At 40.5% G+C, this 22,874-nt stretch overlaps 2 protein-coding genes across 2 annotated transcripts in view; both read left to right on the forward strand.

Annotated features, from left to right (window-relative positions):
- The window catches only part of yjefn3 (YjeF N-terminal domain containing 3), a 44,171-nt gene extending 39,656 nt beyond the window's left edge, over window positions 1-4,515 (forward strand). The window contains exons 4-6 of the mRNA XM_062424530.1: window positions 2,681-2,794; window positions 3,930-4,080; window positions 4,319-4,515. Of these exons, the coding sequence (XP_062280514.1) occupies window positions 2,681-2,794; window positions 3,930-4,080; window positions 4,319-4,515 (462 nt within the window). The remainder of the gene's footprint in view (window positions 1-2,680; window positions 2,795-3,929; window positions 4,081-4,318) is intronic.
- A 3,520-nt stretch (window positions 4,516-8,035) lies between these two features.
- On the forward strand, window positions 8,036-22,771 carry cilp2 (cartilage intermediate layer protein 2). The gene is made up of 9 exons (XM_062424246.1): window positions 8,036-8,099; window positions 14,643-14,699; window positions 15,455-15,724; window positions 15,874-16,056; window positions 16,720-16,875; window positions 16,967-17,284; window positions 17,796-17,904; window positions 18,035-18,192; window positions 20,358-22,771. Exons 1-9 carry the CDS (start codon window positions 8,036-8,038, stop codon window positions 22,769-22,771), a joined length of 3,729 nt encoding a protein of 1,242 aa, XP_062280230.1.
- The last annotated feature ends 103 nt before the right edge of the window (window positions 22,772-22,874 follow it).

Genomic DNA, 22,874 nt, shown 5'->3' on the forward strand with positions numbered 1-22,874 from the left:
TAGATATACAGTGCTTTGATAGTTCTGATTAAAGCCATGTTAGATGGACTCCTTATAGGCGGCCTGATGGCTCTCTATGGAGTCTCTGTGCCTCTCTGTCTCCCTAGCTCTGTCTTTTTTTCCTCTTAAGGCCATGGATGAGGTCAGAGGTCAGCGCAGAGGGAGATATATTTCACTGTGGCATTCCAGAAATGAATAAGGAGCCTCAAACTAAACTTTAGAAAACCCAAATTAATCAGCATTGATTCCATGACCCATACTTCTCCTTTCTCATTTCCCCCAGACAAACTGTTGTGTGGTTGAGGGCATTTTTATATAACTAATTTTTAATTTTTTTTTTTATAAATGTCTTTTTTATTCATGATGTTTCCAATTTTATGTTTTTTTCTGCCTTTTATTTAATGCTTCTACTTCCACTTTTGCATGTCTTCTCTTTAGTAGTTTTCTCCTGTCATAAAACACATTGTACTTCATTTTGAAATGTGCCAATACATACAGTTTTATTATTATTATTTAAAGTAGCTGAACACTATAGTGGGTCGACTGGGACCCACACTTGTCTGAGTTTGCTCAAACTTGAGAAACACGAGTACTTACTTTGGACTGAGTATGTTTTTCATAGTGTGATGTGATCCCTGTCAGCAGGAGGACATGCAATTATACATGTGAGACGGACACATTAACACACACACAAACGCACACAGCCTTGAACCCCTGATGCAGAGCTGTGAATGTGATTAGACAGAGCAAAGAAATGAATGATCAGCTGCAGGCTAACAGGCCGACATGCTTCTAACATCACTCCAAGACGTTCTTGTTCTCAAAACTGGCTTGTGTCTGAGTCTGTTGTGCATCATTGATTATTTCCACTGTTAGGTATGGGGAAAAGCACAACGCTGCATACTGGAAGATTTTCCTTGACCACAACTAATCTTGGATGAGAAAAACAAATCCTATGCACATTAGGTCCGGTATATTGTTCATGTAAAGACAAGTGGACATGATGTTATGTTTGGCTCACTAATGGTGCTCTTTAGACAATAAGTGCAGGGAGTTTGCCTTACTAAAGTTGGTCACGTTATAATTGGGATTAACCAAATTCAATTTTTCTTTATTATATACATTTACAGCAAAAAAATAATGCAATTAAATAAGTACATTTTAAAATGCAAAAATTAAATTTAAATTTTAAATTTTGACATGTCTTCAAAGTATTTTTGCATGCTGAAATGTTGTTGTTTCACCAGATAAGGACTTTATTGTGCTGCAGACCTCATTCCTTCATTCCTAATGGTCTGTGTATAAAAATGGAGGGAGGAAGTGTAACCCTTTTAAATGTACGCATTAACTGGAAGAAGACCATTTCTATACCCTTTGCTTGTTTCTGTCTCACGGTTCATTTCTGTTCATGCTCAGTGACACTGACATTGCGAGCTCTTCCCTAGTTTCACACACTATAACCACTGATGAGGTCGAGGGCATGATGAGGCCACTGGCAACCCCAAGGGACACACATACACAGTGGATTGTATTTTGCTCGGCTGCTTGCTCTGTCCTCTGCAAACATCAAGATGGAGATGACGTCAGTTGATCGGAGGCCGTGACAGTTGGTTAAGTTGGACGTTTGGTTAAGGATCCCTAAGGGAGGCAGCCGTCTGTCTGACCTGATAGATCACTTCCTGCGTAGAGCAGCTCACAGCTCAACAAGTTTTTTTTTTTGTTTGTTTTGTTTTTTACTAAAAATCCTCACTATCTATGTGATATGTGAAATGGTTCTTTGGCTTGGGTGGAATTCACTGGCTACATAGAGATTTCTGTCTGCACCTCAATGCAATACAGGTGAATAGAACTTTCTTTGTGTAATTCAACAGCAACATGATTTTCCAGAAACTATAATCTGGCACAGACTGTGCTGTCAACAGTTTTCATTGGAGCTACTTTTTACTGGAAAAACAATCCCTATAAATATTGTTCACATATTGTGGATTATCTAGAGTAACGAAACACTTCTTTGATTGGAGATCTTGCTGTTGAAATTTTAACTGTAATCTTTAAATACTGTCACCACTAAATTTCCATTTCCTTTCACCTCTATTGTATTGGCATTTGAGACAGACATTGCAAAACCTGGACAAATAAAACAAAAACCATCCAAATAGCCTGATACCTCTACAGTTGAGTAAAAAAAGTTTTTCTTCAATTTGGGTGAACTGACCCTACATATGACATATGTAAATACTTGTTGAGGAATATCTTTTTGAGGAAATTATAATATTAACTTTTTTACATGATCACTCGTGCAAACACGCATGCTTACACTACTGACAGCGGATCTGAGGTTTTAGGATTTATCTTTGTGACAGTGTAAAGGTCATGGATCACAGGTGCTTCCTGTTGAGCATCACAGACCTTTCAGACCATGGGTGTCTGGATTTTTACTCTTCTCAGCATACATTTTATATGGGAAGTATTCATTCAGGAAGCAGACTGTAGAAATATTTTAAAGTATGTTTTACTTGTTGCGAGCTACAGGCCAAATGTACATTCAGGCATCATCCACATCCAGTCATGTCAGTGTTGGCTGAAATCACTGGTTAGTGCCTTGATATTACATAATCCTTTTTCTCTCCTCCTTTGTGCAACCCCCCACCCCTGTTGTTTTTCTCCTCATCTCACACAGGAATATGAGCCCACCATCTACCACCCTAAACGCTCCCCTCACAGTGTACACCAGGACTTTACAGTTCAGTGTGAGAAGATGGACATCCCTTTTCTCTCTTATTTGCCCACAGAGGTCAGCAGCATGTTATTGGAAATACACTTTTTCCTTAATGCTAAAGGAAATCTATGACTCTCCTACTCAAACACACAGACACACACACACACACACACACACACACACACACACACACACACACACACACACACACACACACACACACACACACACACACACACACACACACACACACACACACACACACACACACACACACACACACACAATCTTTGCAATGCGACTAGTCTTGACTACATTTATGTTTCATCATGTCTGTTAATATTAAATCCCCGGTTATGTTTGTCTTGCTTCACAGATAAAATGAAAATGGAATAGTCTCTTTGCATGCTGTGGGGTATGAATAGTATAATGAAAACGACCAATGAATTACAATTATACACTGGAAAGTCATTTCTAAAAGTGCAGATCGCTTTAATTAAACTGGGGATTCATATTTAAATCAGTGGTTACCTATCTTTTTGGTTTGTGACCCCTTAATATGAAAACAAATGTCTGTGTCACAGATTGTATTTTATGTATGAACTGTGAGCAGTTAGAGCAAAGAGGCATCATTGCTTTTCATACTGTTTAATTTGAGTAATATTTATACGCCAGCAAAGGTATATTGCAAGCCCTACTTGTTGCTATAATAGTGGCTAGAGCTAGAACAGAAACTCATCTATAGTCACTTTTTAAAAGGATCTCCATACAGCCAGCATGGAATGAAGGAACAATTATAATGAGTTGGGAACTGGGTTGATCAGTTTGAGCTAGGTTTTGACAGCTGGTAGGCCAGCTACCAGCACTGAGTTGGTAACTGGTTTACCAGCTGTCAAACACCTAGCTCAAACCAGCCAAAACCGGCTACTCAACACTGGTCTACCAGCTGATCACCAATTAAACCAACATGAGCAAGCTGAATCGGCAGGTAAATCCAGCAAGACCAGCTAGTGACCACCAATGTTTTGAAGCTGGTTCTAGCTGGATTTTACAGCAGCGTATATGAGTTAAATCATCTAGTAACCACACAGATCTTTTTTGCGATCTCTTGGAGGGCTTCACACCCCGAGGTTGGAAACCACTGATTTGGATGTATCTTGTTTAGGAGGTGAACCCTTCATTTATTCATAACGCTGTCTGTTTTGTGCAGGTGCAGCTCATAAACGATGCTTACAATCTGGTGATTGATGCCATGCTGGGCCCAGAGGCAGACCCTGCTAACATTAAGGAGCCCTACTCTGGTATTCTGGCCACCCTGAAGCAAGTGAAGACCCCCATTGCCAGTGTGGATGTGCCCTCAGGTAAGTGTTCGAACAAAGGTATCTGGCTTGAGGCTCAGAAACACAACATGATAAATGGCTTCCAGGCAGCTCCCCAGGAGCCCTGGCTGCCTGGCAGGAGTTTTTTCATGTCTAGAGGCACATGTGGAGGATAAATCTTATGCTACAGAACAGTGTGAGCTCATCATACCCACAATACCCACAATCCTTCTCTCCTAAAATGTCTCTTTTACTTTTCTTTTCTTGTCTTATTCCTCAGGTTGGGACGTAGAAGAAGCAAGCCAAGACGGGATACACCCTGAAGTTCTCATCTCACTTACAGCACCGAAGAAGTGCGCCATGAGTTTCTCAGGGAAGCATTTCTTAGCCGGGCGCTTCCTGCCCTATGACATCCAGAAAAAATACGAGCTTAACCTCCCAGAGTACCCTGGCACAGACTGTCTCATAGAATTGTAACACATGGGAAACATAAAAGCCAGTGGGGCCACTCCTCATTTTGAAAGCTTACAGTTAATCTATTCTTGTTTTGTATTTTATAGATCGTTAATGTGATTTAATGTTAACATCTCAGTTGTGTAGATCAGGCTAGCCAAATTTGCTGTTGAGCTACAGTAGGAGATTTTGAACCTGTGGTTTGAGTCATGTCTTCTTAGGGAATGGCATGAGGAGTTTTTGTGTCAGTCAACTTGTAAAAGCTGTAGCATTACTTTTCTCTTTTTTTTTCTTTTTTCCCACAATCAGCCAAGAAAGTGAATTTTCTATGATGCCAACCACTGGAAATCTTTTCTTTTTCTCCTCTTTTCTTAATGTTCATGTTCTGATGCTCTCATGTTTAACTTTCTACTGAAATGTGCTGCTGAGATAAGTCACTGTAGGTTAGCAATTTCAATTTTTCTGTTTATGTGGTTTTGATTTGTTTGGTCAACCTGCACTTCTGCATCACTTTTGTTTCAGTGGCTGTTACAAAAGGACCAGACAGTTCTCGTTATACAATTAAAACAAATTGAATTTGAAAGATGTTTCAGTTTCTCTGGGGTTAATTTTTTTCCCTCACATTAAGAAAAAACATTTTTCTCACACTTTTTATCTGACATCATGCATACCAAAGCTCTAATCTAATACATTCTGAATGCTTGTTCTGTTACATGATGCCACTAATCACGTGACCACCTAGCTGTGTTATACAGACATCACAGGCTATTAAGGTTAAGCTCCTTAGATGAGAGCACACTGTTACTTCTGTTTATTGTTTTCCAACTGGATTTGATTTGTTAATTAAAGCCATAAACAGGTGTGATTGGCCTAAAATCAACTGTAGAGGAAGGAAAGTTTCTTATTATTGAGCTCAAGGCTGCAGGGCTGCTTCCTTGAGAATGACTAAGCAAGGCTGCTGTTCTGTTTATGGATGAGGTAATATGTAAATGTTATACTAAGCACAGGAGCTTTTTCTTGATACTAATGATATAATGCCTAGTGTGTGTGTGTGTGAGAGAGTGTAAAATGTCAGCAAAAAGAAATGCCAATCCGTTTTTTGTTTGTTGGTAGGCTATTAAATCTGTCAGAGGCAAGCTGACAAGGGTGGTAGAAATATGTCTGAGCAATCAGTGCTGTCCTGTCTGTCACGCCTGTCCAATCCTAGTCAGGAACAACGTCTTGTCACCGATCTGTCATCTGTGCTTTTCATATGAGCTGTTGAGTAATGAGCTTCGGAGTCATTGGTGGCCCGTGGAATTGAACAGTCATAACTGACAGCAGTAATATCCAGTGAGAGATAGTCTTACACTGAGAAGAAATGCGGTTAAAAGCATTAGTGGAGTTAGTAAAAGAGAGCAGTAGTAAGATTAATCTAGTTTATGACAGATAAGGGATTTTAATTTAACAATACCCAGCGTCCAGGATCATGTCTTAGTGCAACTAAAAAGGCTCCAGTTTTATTTCGTTATAATGAATATTTGTTTTAAGAAAGGAAATACTGTTGAAAAACATGATTATATTATCCACTTTCAATGTCTAATGTTTTATTTTTGCAAAAATGTTTAGCATTTAATTATTATTTTTATTTCTATTCATTATTTTTTTTGCAGGAAAACACACTTCTACAGGGAAATACAAATAAAACAAAATAATCCGATAAAAATACCATAAAAAGGTAATGAAAGGCACCTGATGATTTTACAATTACAGATCAGATCCGTTTTCAAAAGCCCTTTCAACTGAATTGTAAAATGTTTATATTCGTTGAAGTCTGTATTTGGTGGTATTTGGTGTATGACATCATTTTGATATACAGATGCAGCCGCCTTGAACTGCTGGCTTGTCCATGATGGGGTGTATACAGATCTGTGCTTTCTGAGTGGACTGAATGTATATATATATATATATATATATATATATATATATATATATATATATATACATATATCCAGCTGGCAGCCAGCTGGCAGCGGGCTCAGGGCAGCAATTCTGAGTGGTAGGTAGTGTACATACATACAGACTTTTGGAACAGAGTAATAAAGTTTGGTCTTTTTACAATTCACTTATTTCAAAGGTAGTAAGTAAATATCCACAAACACAAATATAAACATACAAATATAACAATGCTTGTAGGTGGCCAACAATATCCAATACCGCAATTTTACATATAATATAAAAAGAGAAAAAAAGTACATGTGCATTTATGCATCTATACACAAGGTAAACTTTCTTGTTCTGTTCATCAAACATCCATTGTCTATCTTGAGTAATGTATGAGTACATCTTTTTCAAGAAGTGCAGTTTTTTGAAAATAAATTATTTCATAAGTTTAACACCATTTTTATTTGAATCCAGAGGGATTTGTAAAACTGATGAATGTACGTGGTGTTTCTCATTTTGAGGTTTTTACAAGCGTTGTTCTGTAATTGCAACAGTTCAAGTGTTGCAAAAGGGTACATTGCACCTCATAAGCACGTCTCTTGTCTGCGTTCTGAGGAGTTTTTCCTGAATGGCATGCCATATGACGCCACTTCCACTCCTTGGCAGTGCATCGCCCTGCAATCAGCGACTGTTAAAAAGTTACAAAACTGAACCAGAAGTCGAAACCAGAAGAGGAGCAGCATCTGGTACTCTCCTGTGCCAGTTTGAGAGACAGATACAGAGACAGACAGGATATTTTACGAAAGATGACTAGAATGGTCTTTTGTCATTTAACATCATGGATGACAAGAAAAATATCATCATCCAAGTAGTTTAGCATATTTTGAACACTAAGAAAACATGGAAAAAATAAACTACTCAGGGAAGATCAAAAAGCTTTAGCATCCTTAAGCAAAGAAAAGTATTATTTTGCACAAACACACATAAAAACCAGGACAGAGACAGACTTCATGATGAGCCCACACATAAACACACATACACCCACACCTGCTGTGTGGACAAAGATAACAAGAGAAAAGGGGATTACAAAACAACCAGAATTGAATTTTTTTTTGCAAATAAGGCAGAATTTATGAAATCTCTGGGACACACACACACACACACACACACACACACACACACACACACACACACACACACACACACACACACACACACACACACACACACACACACACACACACACACACACACACACACACACACTCCCTCCCCTTTCTTTCTCTGTGTGTATGTCTCTCCCTCTACCCCCACCATACCCTTACCTTTTTTTGGAAGATGATATGGGGGACCCAGATGTTACATTTCACTGGCCAATGGTGAGCAGAGAGGGGTTGGATTGGTGTGTACTCACGATGCCCCTTCTTTTAAAACGCCTGAACTCCTGTCTCCAACTCAGCAACTCTCACATGAGAAAGAGCAGCAACGAGGCTGTGCTCCACCAGCAGCATCACCCACACCTGACAGACTGTATCTGCAAGCTGTAGAATCAACTATTTTTTTTGTGTGTGTTTTATTTCAATGCTGTAAAATAGTCATCTGTGAATGAAAGCGTGGCACCATGTCGGAATTAAATATGGTGGCACTCCTGCTATCTCTGCTGGCTTCAGTGGCTCTGGGCCAAGGTAAGTGGCAATTCACCTGCAATTTTAGCATTTTCAGAAGCCATTGCAACACATTCACACGGAATAGCTGACCTAAAAGAACCTATAATGAAAGAAAATTGAAAGATAAACTTTGTATGAACTTCTTTCATCTCCCATGCTATTTCTGTGATAATTAAAAAGAAAAGAGGGCCAGTATATAATTACTCACACATGCAATACAACTGACATAACTAGAGTTTTCTAAGTTGACGGCATTTCCCTAAGGATGTCCCTGAGAGCAGGATTGGCAGAGGACTCTAAAAAAATGTCTGGTGGTGAGCTCATATGATAATGACAGCACATGTGTGTGAGTGTGTACGTTTGTAGACCACCTCAGTAGGTCCTTATCTCTGATGTTAAGTCACCAGCACGTTTATCCACCAGGCTAATCAACACCATGTGGTGTAGGCTCATGGGTCACATGAAGTAGAAGTGGTCTGCCTCTGCGGTCTTGTTTAAACAAAGAAAAGAAAGCTGAAATAGGTTCAGTGCTGCTGATAATCAGAGGATCTGGTGATCTGGTGGCAGACACACTTTGTTTCCAAAACTGCATCACAGAAGCTGCCAGCAAATAGGAGGCCGGCTTTTGTGAAAAAGGAGTATCTCAACAAAGTTTCAGTACTCCACTGACTTTTATGATCTGACAAAAAGAGCCATTTAAACATACTTTTTTAGTTTCTCGATTGAACTCATTGTTTTCACAGTCAGCTACACGTATACTTCTTCTTCTGCCTCTTCTTCATTGTGGTAATCCAGCTTCTTTGAAAATGTTGCTCTTATCATTATTTAAAGCCTTGACACTCTTTCTGAAAGACACCAGTAGCAGCATTATTTCCAAAGCTGTCACTTATTGTCTGCCTCACAGCTGCTCCCCATTTACTTTGATTTTTTTTAAAGAAAGCGAGATGGAAGTACATAAAGGTAAAAGTGTGCTTACACCTTAATAGTCTCCATATCTTGATGATCTTGAAGGCCTCAAGAGTCATAAATGTCTTGCAGAAGCTTTGTGCCATTTACTGATGAGTATCTCATTAGATTAGAAGATAGTCCAATCTTTAGAGACAGTAAATGCATAAATGGCGAACGTTGCACACTGTGTTGCAGCTGTGGGCGAATGCACACCTTGAAACGGATTGTAAAATTTTACGTTTTATGCCACGCTTCTTTAGCAGTACATCCACATCTTGCAGGAAGGTGGGTTTGTCCTTATTTCCCCCTTAAATACAGTGCCAGCACTCCTTAAGTTATATACCCAGTCACCTTGGAAACCAGAGGCAATAATGACAAACCAAGTGACCCACTTTCCCACCTGCTGGGCTTGTACTCAGCTAAATGAGAAAATGGAATTAAGGGAGGGATAAAGGGCACAGGTAAAATGACTTTACCGTCCTCTTTTCTTGTTCAGCCAGCATGTCATTTCACATTTTCTTCTGCCCATTTGTCTTAATCTGTATGCCTTTTGTTTCTAATCTGTCTCCCTCAGGTATTTCTTCATACACATTTCTACACCTTTCTCCCTTCTGTCTCTCACCCACTCCCTCAAACTCCCTCCTTTGCCTTTTTCCACCTATTTCTCTCTGCCCATCTTCATCTAACATTCGCTCCATGTCTTGCTCTCTGTCACTCTCTCCATACACCAAAGAGCTTAAGAATTTATGAGCTGTTTTCCAATTTGAAGGCAGCAGCTAATGCTGAATGCCCACTGAAACTCAGAGAGGAACACTGTGGCCACTCTTGGCATTAGTATTGCTGTAGCTCAAAGGTTTTTTGTTTTTGTTACTGTACTGTGGTGTGTTAGATTTAACTGTGTGGCATTACCAGCAGACCTCTAATCCTCATCTCTTCTCTTGTTGCATTGTCAGGCAAAACTAGATGGGTTATGTGAGCAGCTGGAGGGCTGTTGTGAGTCAGACACAGGGGCCAGTTCTAGTTCTCCAGATGCTGAACACTGTCTGCTCCAAACGCTAACTCTAATGATTGAGACAGGGATTACAGCGGATCAAAGTAAAAGCGCAAATTCCCATTAATGACAACCCCGTGCCATATCCAATATTTTTTCTCTTTCTTCTGTGTGTATTTATGTGCACATGCAGTGGATATGCCATGGAATTATTTATTGCGGGGATAATCAGCTACTTTCAACTGCGCTATTTCTAGTTCCTGGCTCTGTACATATGCACAGGTGCAGCAGTTCAAGTGAAGACTTCCAGATATTTATAATGCAATAATTCAATGCTGCCCAATAATGTTTTTAATAGTATCAGGGAGAAATGCTGTGTGCTGCAAATACCTTCTTTTAAGAACACAAAGCCTTTGTTATACCTTCATAAATCCTTCAATTATGCAGTTGATTTGCATCATTAGTTAATGTCAGAGACAAAATTGCTGATTTTAATGAGCGACAGATGTTTTAAGAATCAGACTTGGATACTTGAGAGTAAGGAATGTCGATGAGAGGGAAAGAGCAGACTCCTACGCGTCCACACACACCTCAACTAAGAAGCTGGCCAAATATATAAACATCTTCCACATGACATGGCAAACAGATTACATACACAGGCCCACACACACGTACTCCCATCTCTAAATATTTTTGATTTAGGACAACGAGCTTTGTATTTCCTAAATCCTAATAGGGCAAGACTTCTGTCACAGATCACCTTGACTCACACTCCTGATCTTAAGAAAAGGGCCCAGACACAGCAGGACAAGCTGCACCGACAAATACTGTAAAACCTTGTTCTCTTAGCAAGCTTAACTTAGTCCAATAGGTTATGTAACATAGGGGGGAGGGTTGTTTTCACTTTTCACGTCTTCTTCTTCTTGTAAGGATCTGGAATATTACAAACAGGATCCAGACCTTCTGTCTTTCTTCCAACAACCATACCTCTCTAATCTGACTGAATCCATTCTGGGTGCAAGTTCATTAAATCCTGAATTTTCCCCTTTCCTTTACCATACCGCTTTTTTTTTTTTTTAGATTCTGGCAAAGTCAGAAATAACTCCTTCTCAGAAAGTGATGGAGAAGAGAGGCTGTCCTTTGCAAAGGCACTGGTGATTATTAATAGAGGATTTGCCTTTCTGTAGTGTGTATTTCAAAATGAACCATGGTGACGTGAATCATTAAATCCAAAGCTTGTCCTCTAAAATAAGAATTGCAGTTGTCACAACAGACGGGGTGGGTGATAGTGACAATGACTGCAGTGTGGGATGAAATGTTTCAGACATAGCTTGGCATTTAGGCGCTTGCCAGGTGGCTATATGTGGAGATTGGATGCTATTGGTGCTGTTGCCTTCTTTTGTCACTGTAATGTATCTTGTTACCTTGTCCATGGTTTATGAGGGGTCACAGGGACGTTGGTTAAGGGTTTATAATTACCATTTAGCCAGTGATGTGGAAAGTTTCATGTCAAAGGTGAAACTGGGAGAGAAAAGTAGTACATCATGACTTTGTATAGACATTTGTGTCAGTAAAGCACAAAACCAACACTGAAAGAGAGCAGAAGACAAACAAGATATAACACTTTAGTGTGGATTATTTTAGTACTGAAGAGGAAATCATAAGTTTTAACCTTGCTCCCTCTGGCTTGAAAAACACATGTTTTAACTACCTGCTTCTTGGTAAATCCATTCACATACCAGCCGCATTAAGCAGCGTCCAGTAAAATCTCCCGACTCTTAAAATTCATAAAGTGTTAACATGCCACTCAAAAGCACAATAAGCTCTGTGAGTCTGCCACGGGAGTCATGCCAGTTCATACCAGCCGCAGCTGAGGTCACTGCCCCAACATTCACCCTCTGCTGTAGCTAATCTGGGTTTCCTCTTTTAACTTTTTAAAACCATTAGTCACCTCATAAAACTCTAACAATCGTTTAGTATTTCGTTTTCATTATCAAACATCTTGAAATGATAATCAGAAGCCAAATGGTTTGGCTGTGAATAGCTTTTGGTTTAAGTGTGAGTGAGGAGAAAATGTTACGTAATAAGAGAGGAAAAACTGCTTTATGATTTCTTTTAAAAAATGAATGCTCTTCAGAGAGGAGAATGTCATTTAGCCACAGGTTTGGAACTCTATGTTAATTTAGTGAAACAAAAGGCTTCTTCTGTTCCCTTGCCATGTGCTGTCCCTGAGAAAAGTTTCTAAAAGTTCTCAGTTAAATATATGAAATTACAGGCTCACAATTTTTTAAGTCTGTCTTAAAACAATTGTCAAGTTCTAAGTGATAGTCCTCCAAATGTGCTTAAAATGTACGTGATGGGGAGAAAAATCTTAATTTTAAGAGAGGGCTGTGTATTTTGTCCACCATAACTTACATTGAAAGTGCATTTTAAAAAGAAGAGAAATGATTACAGCCACAAAAACATGTGACAATGTTAATTTGGGCATGTGACTATTGTTTTAAAACAGACTTGAAAAATTGTATACCTGTCCTTTAATAAGCTACTGTGTGTAGTCTTTACAGACAAATCCACACTTTTAAATAGTAGAAAAAGCTTTTATATAATTGCTTTTAAAATGTAATCTGCTCAGACACCAAATTTGGGAGACAAAAGGAAAAATGAGGAATGTATTTCATTTGATTTACTAAACTAAAACTGCAATAGCCACATCTGCCCAGCAGATCAGTGTGAATTGAAAGCATTTGCTTCTGTTTATCCAGCCAATCCAGTGTATCAGACAGACAAAGCTGATGTGGAAACCTATCAATGGTTTTTAAAGCCAGGGGCATTAAAAAAAACACCATGAAGGTCAGCTGACTGTCAACGTCTTTAACCAAGCACATGTTGAATCATCCATTATCCTAAGACTTACGTAATGCATTTTTGAACAGTCTATCTTTGTTCTGTTGAGCTACAATCCATCTTTGCTAAATCTATCAAAAACCTCGTGAAATGTGCTGGCGTTACAATAAAGACTTGAATTGAGCTGTAAAACCAGCGGGGACTGGGATCGATACTGGCCTCTGTGTTGGGAGTCTCTGCTCATAAACTCAGCAGTTTTTCTCTGAAAGTGCTAAGTGTCTGGACATATTACACACATACAGATAGACACACACACACAGACACACATGTATCAGATCCTTGTCACTTTTGGGGACTTAACATAGACATATATTCCTTCCCTGGAGGCTTTTTCCAACCCTAACCATAACCATAACCTAAACCCAACTTTAACCACTCACCCAAAAATCAGCTTTTTCCAAATTAGGACACAATTTTTGTCCCCCATTGCACAAGCTGTCTCCATTTAAATGGTCCTAAGTTAAACATTTGACAAAAGTAGCCTATGACAGACCACAGACACACATAACCACACTGCATAAGCTGCTTTTTGTTTCTGTTACAGACCATGACATTTATTTTTTCCTCACAGCCCAAGCAAAACTTGGAGATGAAATGTCAAAGAAACAAGTAACGTTTTTGAAAACATAAAAAAATGAGTACTGCAGGAAAATGAATCATTACACTTCAAAGCATGAGGAAAACTGTGTCACGATGCCTGTTTAATAAATCAAAGAGCTACATTTGCAATGAATGCCAGGCTGAATATAATTCTCTTTCTAATAAGACAACATTTTCTTTCATCTTAGGCACACTGTTGTGCTGTTGTGTGTGCATACATATGCGTGAAAAAATGATGATGATGTAAGAATGACTCACTGATACAAGCCTGCTGTGTGTGTGCACATATAGGTTTAGTATGAACATAAATCATTAAGATTTTAAATTAAATAGGAAATTGCGGTATTCAAGTATGTCTAAGAGGTGATAGAGTGGGATAAAGTGAAGTTTTCTGGCTTGGACATTGGTTAATAGATGACTCTGCATGCACTGATTTGTCTCAGCTGGAGGTTGATTAGCATCCTCAATGTTGGCTGATTGTTGATCGATCAAGAGGAGAAGGGAGGCTGGGAAGAGGACAAGGAGATGGGAGGACAGCAAGGTGAAGGATGAAAAGATGTTTGACAAGCACGGGGGAAGTGATGGATGGAGAGGAGTTTGGATGAGCAGCTGGGGGAGAAAAAAACTACAGAAGAGACAGTGAAGGAGCAGATAGTGGAGGAGATGAAAGTTGGGGGATGGGAGAAATTACATTTTTCAACAAGAGAAGAAAAGGATGAAATGGGGATCAAAGAAGGTAACATGAAAATGGAAGTGAAAAAATGGACAGAATAAAGAGTAAAGGGCAGAGGAAATGCTTGCAATGAGTGTGTCACTGTGACTGAGCGCCTTGAACCCAGAGAAAATTGTGCTCAGACTACAACACAGTGTAGTATCTGCATAATCATTATATGTGTGTGTGTCAAATCCTTTACTTGAGTGAAAGCAGAAATACGGCAATAAAAAATATCTTATTACCAGTAAAAGTCACGTATAGTATCCAAAGCACTCAGTATGCAGAAATGCTGGAAAAAGTCTTCTTCTCAGAGATGGTCAAAGAAAAAATATAAACCCTTAACTCTCACCCACCCTTGAATGCTCTATATGACCACTGGATGTTTATTTTCTCTTGTTTGCAGCATCGGTAAGGAGCAAGAGAGTGGCCCTTAACACGTTCACTGAAACAGAGACAACAGGTAACAAATCCATCAGCAGTGACACACACCTTATGTACAAGAGACACATGGCTGAGATTTTTTATATCATAGTAACTTTATGTTTGTACTGTATCACAAGGCCTAATAGTGAAGCAGTGACACATTTAATTAAGTTGATTAGTTATATCTCTTCTGTCTGCTTTGAAGCAACAACAATACAGAATTGGGCAGTTTTAATGACATAACAACCATTTTCTCATAACACAAAAAGCACCAGTTAGTCTGTATCCAGGTTGCTATATGCAGCATGTCTCCTTCCATCACCTCACTGCATTATTCTCTGACTGAAACATACTCCATCAGTGTGTTAATGCATTAGTTTATTTTTAAGTCCTGAAATTTCTCTTGAGGAATTGCTCAGATTTCAGACCATGTAGCAGACACAAAAACTAGACAATGTGCCTCATCTGTCAAGCCACGGGGTCTGGAAAGAACCTGGACAATGCAGGACTCCCTGGGGTGCATGACGTCAGTTTCAAATGGCAGTAGCAGACCTCCTCTTAAACTTTGTAACCCATCCCTGCTGTTTTCCACCTTCTTAATTTTCCTTGGTTCTGACCCACGTCTCCCCTCCATGTAAGACTCAGCTCCAGCCCCTTTCCTTTATTTTCTCCCCCTTCCTTGTTTCTGGATCCTGTGTTTTCTTCCTTTATGGCTTTTTAAACAAATCCTGGCTTATTCCAACCCTCAGTTCTTTTGGTTTTTATCCATGCCTCCCCTCTGTGTACCTCCAGGCGTGACAGAGTGGACGTCTTGGTTCAACATTGACCATCCTGGGGGGAACGGAGACTATGAGCGCCTGGAGGCCATCCGTTTCTATTACAGAGAGAGAGTTTGTGCGAGGCCCACAGCCATGGAGGCTCGCACAACAGACTGGGTGGCAGCGGCAGAAACTGGGGAGGTGGTCCACTCCAGTCTGGAGAAGGGTTTCTGGTGCATCAACAAGGAACAGCCCCACGGCCACATCTGCTCCAACTACCACGTTCGCTTTCAGTGTCCCCCAGGTAGCCCTGATGACAGGAGCTTGGGGCTGCACAAGCTGTTGCTTCATAGCTATGAACATGCAGGAAAACACTTGCATTAATACACATCTTCCAATGCTTATAAGAACAACGCTCAACAATAATAAACACTCTTCAATGTGTGTGTTCAGTGCAGAGTTATTGGTCTGACTGGAGTGAGTGGGGTCCTTGTTCAACCACGGTGTGTGACGACGTAGGCATCCAAGTCCGCCAGAGGAAATGCATGAGCACCCAGCCCATGCCTCTCCTGTTAGTACCGGCATGCCAGGGCCACCATTCAGAAAGGAGGGAGTGCTCCACCCCTCCATGTACAGGTGATAATTCCGACATCTATTAGCACTTTACTGTTACTTGGACAGTGTGATGAGATCCCATATTAAGCAACATCACAGTGTAGCTAAAATCGATCATTCACTTACTGACATTTGTGCTTCAGTAGCCTACACAAGTAAAGGAACTACGTACTTTGAATTGCAACAGTTTGACTCAGCAAAGCAATTTTATAATTTCCCCCCTTTTGCTGCACAGCTATAAGGTCACTGTTTTATTTTTGATTGTGACCTATGACCTCCCTTGTGAAGGGTTGATAACGAAGTGAATAAAATATTATATTGCTTTATGCAACAAATCTACTGTACTGTAGCATACAGTAAAGCTTAATCTTTCTGTCCAGTGTATCAAAACAACACATTTCTGCTGTGTGGTTTCAGAGAGCAGAACCTATTCCTCTAAAAAGTAACTTGTAACCATTAGTTCCAGTGCTCTCAACTGAACTAATCAAGAATTAATTGTAATCAACAATCTTCCAACTGCAATTCATTCGTGTAATTGTTATTTCTCATCTTTTTATTGCCAACAATATACTATGATTGCACAATTTTACTCAATTATCTCCTGTGGTTCATTTGATTGAATATATACTAATATATTTTAAGTTCCAAACTCACATTGTCTTTCTTGTCTCTCTGTGTGATCAGCCAAGTGGAGTCCGTGGGGTCGGTGGGCTGCGTGTTCAGTGACCTGCGGTGGAGGTCGCAGAATTAGGAGGAGGACCTGTGTGCGGTCCTCACTGACAGTGCAGTGTACTGGAAGGCCTGCAGAAATACAAAAGTGTGGGAAGAGTCCATGCCCAGGTATGCTGGGTGTATAGTGCAGGTTTCCTCTTCATTTTGGTTTCATTATGAGCCTGTGTTCACATCTCTGTTCACATCTGTGTCACAACAGCCAAATGTCAGCGTTTGTGCACCGAGGGCCGTCCCAGTGAGGACTGCAGCCGCTGTGTGTGTGATGGCCACTTGCTATATGGTGAAGTTTACAGCGTGACTGGTGTCCCTGTGGCGGCAGCCTCGGTGGCACTGGCCAGCCAACCCAAGGTCATCCGTGCCCGAACAGATGCTAAAGGCCAGTTCAAGCTCCTGGGAATCTGCTCCTCCAGCTCCACTTTGATCACTATCAGAAAGGAGAAGTTTGCCCCGATCACTGTCTCCACCTCCAGTAACACCACAGGGTTATCGTGGATACGAGCTGCTCTCAAATCAGCTGGTGAGTACCAATAAGTAAAATCATGATCAAACCCCATCACTGAGTTTAAAAGTTTGGCACCAAGTTGTAGTGTTTGAGTTTTCAATGAGAAAAGCATGTTCATCGTATTTTTTTTAGAATTAACTGACTAACTGTTGGCAAAATCTTAGAAGAGCTATTTTTATTAGAAAACATATCCTGATTCCCATTATCATTGTTCCCCAGAGCCAGTAAACCCTTCAGTCATATCCTCAGGCTGCAGAGAAAGAAACAGGAAATTGACAAAAAATATGTTGCCTGTTGTAAGACTTCACATAGTCTGGAACACTTACTTGGTTGCATGGAAACCAAATAAATATAGGGCTGCGCTGCTTTTGAAAGCTTAATTCCCCCAACAATATTTTTTCATAAGCACAGAAGCCAATGAGGTGTAATGATTGACTGAGTTTTATGAGATTTAAATACTCTGCAGCACCATTCACAAAAGTCAGAGTGAATTCTTTGATGGTTTGCTCCTCTCTGCTGTCCACAGAGAAGCCGTACATTGTAAAGCACCCAGAGGACAAGGTGCGTCATGAGGGAGGACGGGTGCTGTTGTGCTGCAAGGCAACAGGATCACCGACACCTGACAAATACTACTGGTGAGATGAATACCATTGTTGCTACATTATTAATAACATTGTAACAAAACAGCTAGAAGTGATAAAGTGAGTATTTTTGAAAATGTGTCATTTATTTTCCCCTATCTATAATAATTTGTCTATTTTCAAGGTATCACAATGGGACTCTGCTGGACAGGAAGGTGTACAAGTATGAAGAGGACCTTGTGCTGCGGGACCTGAAGCCAGAGCAGTCAGGACAGTACTTCTGCAAAACCAGCAGCCCTGCAGGCAGCATCAAGTCCTCTCCAGCCACCCTCATTGTGATCGGTATGTTTAGTCTAGGATCTCATATTGAAAAAGCTATTTTTTCTCAGCACAACCATCATATAAACCCAGATGTATAGTTAAAGGTGCAATGTATAATATGAGACGATCCGCATAAATCAGTTTGAAAGCAGATTCGATGACATTTACTTGAGCTATACAACTGTTAAATTGTTGAAAGTGTGAGGGGGAAAAAAATCTGTTTCTATTTGGTTCCCTTATAGTAATGTAAACTGTCATTCATCATCATCCAGCCATGAGAGAAAATAATTTACTGTGATGATTGCAAGCGGCGCACAGGGATTATAGCTCAGGATGGCTGTTATCCCAGTGCATTTGACAATGACGTATTTAGTCAAAGTCCTCCCAAGTTCAAGTAAAATCACTGACAAAAGGCAAATAACCACAGTTAATTTTACTGTACAAAGAGCTGCAGCTCAAGAGATTGAATGTACAGTTCAAGAGGAATGTCAGCACTGAGCTCCAGCTAAGTTATCCATGAGCCATGTCCATGCATTAAGATTCAGACAATCAATATGATTCAGACAAAACCACACTATTCTACAACTGAGAAAGAGAGAATAATAATATGAGTCTCTAGGGGACAGTATGGATTAGAAAGAGAGGGGAGAGAGAGAGAGAGAGAGAGAAGAGAGAGAGAGAGAGAGAGAGAGAGAGAGAGAGAGAGAGAGAGATGAGAGAGAGAGAGAGAGAGAGAGAGAGAGAGACAGAGAGAGAGAGAGAGAGAGAGAGAGAGAGAGAGAGAGAGAGAGGAGAGAGAGAGAGAGAGACAGAGAGAGAGAGAGAGAGAGAGAGAGAGACAGAGAGAGAGAGAGAGGTAGTAATAGACTGTTTCATTGGAAAAAAATAGGAAAATAACAAAATCAGGGTTCACACAATCTGGCTGTGCTTGGAGCTTGGAACAGTATCTTTTTTATTATGTTTACATTGGTTGAAACTACTTATTTTTCTTTTTTTGTGTGTGAGATGACTCCGGACACTGTAAAACCTCAAACCCCATTTCTCCAGATCACCCAGTGGTGAGGTGAAATCCAAGATTGACAATAAATTCTGTTTCTTTTCTCTCTCAGAGTCAGACAACTATTCATTTTCATATTCGTGTGAGGGAGGGCTACACATTGCTTATATTCTCCAGGTGGTGGTTATCTACAACGCAGATTAACAAACAGGGTTTTCATGGAAGAGTGCTAAAGCAATCTATCCCAGAACAGAGAGAAATCCCTGCACTCCAAAAGTCATTACAGCAGGAGATTATGTGAGTGTGTAAGACAACACCTGTGCCTCAAAGCCTTTAAGAGTTTCCTTTTATACTTTACATTATGTTAAGTTTAATTCGATTTACTATACAATGTGTTATCCTCAATTCATCCAGGAAACTTGAAGTTACTAAATTATTATCAAAGAAAAATCTAAGTGCCATTAAAGCCATCAGCAGTACAGTCATGGTATTTAATATATACCACACATCCATGTGTCTGCAATTATTGACTTACTTGAGTGATGCAGAGCCTAACATGGATACTTGACTATAAGCTCAACCATGATATCATGCACATTAATTATTTTGCCAATGACTGGGTGAACAATAATTTTCTTTCCAACTTCCATTTGGAAAGTTAGTAAATAAATGTTCCCTTCAATTTCATGTCTAATTACCCTTTTATGCACAGTTCACCGTCCAACTTGGCCACTCGTAGGTACTTTCAGTCCATGCAGACATGTTTGCGTGTCTGTCAGAGAGACAGAATGTCTCTGTGTATACATATATATGTGTGTGCAACCATGTGTGAAGAAGGAAAGGCAGAAAAGATTTGTTTTTAATATTCAGTGTCCAATTTATTCACTATACACTTGTTCTATTCTTCTCATGCTTCAACGAGCAATTACACAGTACCAGACAATTTTATAATTAAACTCTAACAGATCTGACAGGCTTTTGTGAGCAAACAGAACTTTAACAGTAATTTCTTCAAAATGACAAGTCTTTTCATTTTAGTTCATTTGAACAAAAAAGCCAAGTGTTAAAATTATTTGACATTTTTGCATAGAATTTTTGCACTGCTTTATGTGTATCAAATAATTTATCTTTTACATCCTATCATATTAACAACAAACAAGCTTAATGCATTTTATTGTATAATTCACAGCAAAAGGAACACCAGCATGCAATTCTTCCCCTGAGACACATCTCATCAGACTGCCGATGGACTGTGTCCAACCTGGGACAAACTCCAAGTACTACAACGCTGGCCGCTGCCCTCACAACAAATGTCCTGGCTCCCTAGACTTTGATATGCGCTGTAAAGATGGAGCAGGGTTCTGCTGTGGGGTCAAACATATGGAAAGTCAAACCATTGACTGTGGGACCTACAGTCTTCCTATCCGGGCTGTGTCACAGTGCAGCTGTCAGAAGTGTTTGCAACCGACTGTGCTGGTTCGTGGCAGAGTTGTTACAGTTGATAATGATGAACCTCTGCGTTTTGGACACATTTACATTGGTAAAGAGAGGGTGGGCACCACTGGATACCAAGGAGGCTTCACATTACAAATTACTACTGACACACAGAGATTAGTGGTAAATTTTGTTGACCCCACTGAGAAGTTTCTTGACACTCCCAAGGTGTTCATCTTTGACAAGAAGGGTGGATCCATTTATCATGATGTGAAGGTGATGAGAAAGCAGACACCGATTGATATTAATGCAAGAGAGACCAACTCTATTGACCTAGGTGACATTAAAGGGGAGGACCCGATAGGACAGTTGATTATTCCTGCCAATTCCTTCCATAAGGACAATGGAGAAGTCTATGAGGGAACTGTGAAAGCCAGCGTCACATTCATTGATCCAAGAAATATCACTACGGCTGCTGCGGCCCCTGGCGACCTCAACTTTGTGGACAATGATGGTGACATGCTTCCTTTGAGGACCTATGGCATGTTCTCTGTTGACTTCAGAGATGAGACTAATAAGGAGGTACTTGGAGCTGGAGCAGTCCAAGTCCTTCTTGACACACAACATGTCAAAATGCAAGAGCACATTCCCAAAATGAAATTGTGGTCTCTAAACCCAGACACAGGAGTCTGGGAAGAGGAGAGTGACTTCTCCTACACCACAACCACAGGCGGTCATGGACGGAGCAAACGAGAGGAGCGCACGTTCCTCATAGGCAACATGGAGATCAGAGAACGCAGACTCTTCAATTTGGATGTGCCTGAAAACAGACGCTGTTATGTCAAAGTTCGCGCCTACATGAGTGACAAGTTTCTTCCTAATGAACAGTTGGAAGGTGTTGTAATTAGCTTAATAAACTTGGAACCCAAGCCTGGCTATTCCGCTAATCCCAGGGCATGGGGCCGCTTTGACAGTGTCATAACTGGCCCTAATGGGGCCTGTTTACCAGCTTTCTGTGACTCCCAGAGGCCTGATGCCTACACTGCTTATGTCACAGCAATGATGGGTGGGGAAGAACTGGAGGCAGCTCCTTCCTCCCCAAAGATGAATCCAAATATCATTGGAGTGTCTCAGCCATATCTGGACAAAATTGACTACCAGCGTTCAGACCATGAGGATCCAGCTCTGAAGAAAACAGCCTTCAGAATCAACTTGCCAAAGCCTAACCAAAATAATCTTGATGAGACCAATGGACCAATATATCCATATCAGAATTTAATAGGTTGTGAAAATGCCCCTGTTGATGTTAATCATTTCAGATTCTTCAGGGTGGAAAAAGACAAGTATGAATACAATGTTGTACCATTTGAGGAGAATGATCTGACAACCTGGACAGGGGACTACCTGTCTTGGTGGCCTAATCCCCAAGAGTTCAGAGCATGCTTCATCAAGGTCAAGATCCATGGACAGAAGGAAGTGATGATCAGGTCAAGGAATCTAGGAGGAACACACAGAGAGACAAAAGGCAAACTTTACGGCATTAGAGATGTACGCAGTACCCGGGATATGCGAGAAACCAATACTTCGGCAGCATGTGTGGAGTTCAAATGCAGCGGTATGTTGTTTGATCAAGCTGAGGTGGACAGATCCATCATATCAGTCCTTCCGCAGGGGAACTGTCGTAAGATCAACACCAACAACCTCCTACAAGAGTATCTCATCAAACATCCACCAGTCTCTCAAAACAATGAGTCCCATGCATTCACCATGTTAGCCCCTGTAGATCCTTTAGGACACAACTATGGCATCTATACAGTCACAGACCAGAATCCCCGGGTCGCCAAGGAGATCGCTATTGGGCGCTGCTTTGATGGTACCTCAGATGGTTTCTCCAGAGAGATGAAGTCAGACTCTGGAGTTGCATTGACCTTTAGTTGTCCTGAAAGAAAAATTAACAGAGAAAGCCTCTTCCAGCGCTTGCAGACTAACCCAGGTCAGACACTGTCTCAGATGGCAAGGGACATGAGGGAATTGGAAGGCCTACAGGTGCAGAGATCATCCACCCAGGTGGTGGCCTATCCTTCAGAGCAGCAGGGCAGGACCCAGAGGCGCAGAGTCAGTTCTACAACCAGGAGGAGAGTGTCCATGCGCACACAGCAAGGCCAATAAGTGCAACAGGAGGTATGCTTAGGTATGCTTAAGATAATTTGATGTGTGTTCACAATGACAGTAATATCAGAATAATCTAAATGTTTTTTTCCTTTTCATTTCT

Source organism: Scomber scombrus, chromosome 8 (assembly GCF_963691925.1).
Source record: "Scomber scombrus chromosome 8, fScoSco1.1, whole genome shotgun sequence".
NCBI classification, from domain to species: Eukaryota; Metazoa; Chordata; class Actinopteri; order Scombriformes; family Scombridae; genus Scomber; species Scomber scombrus.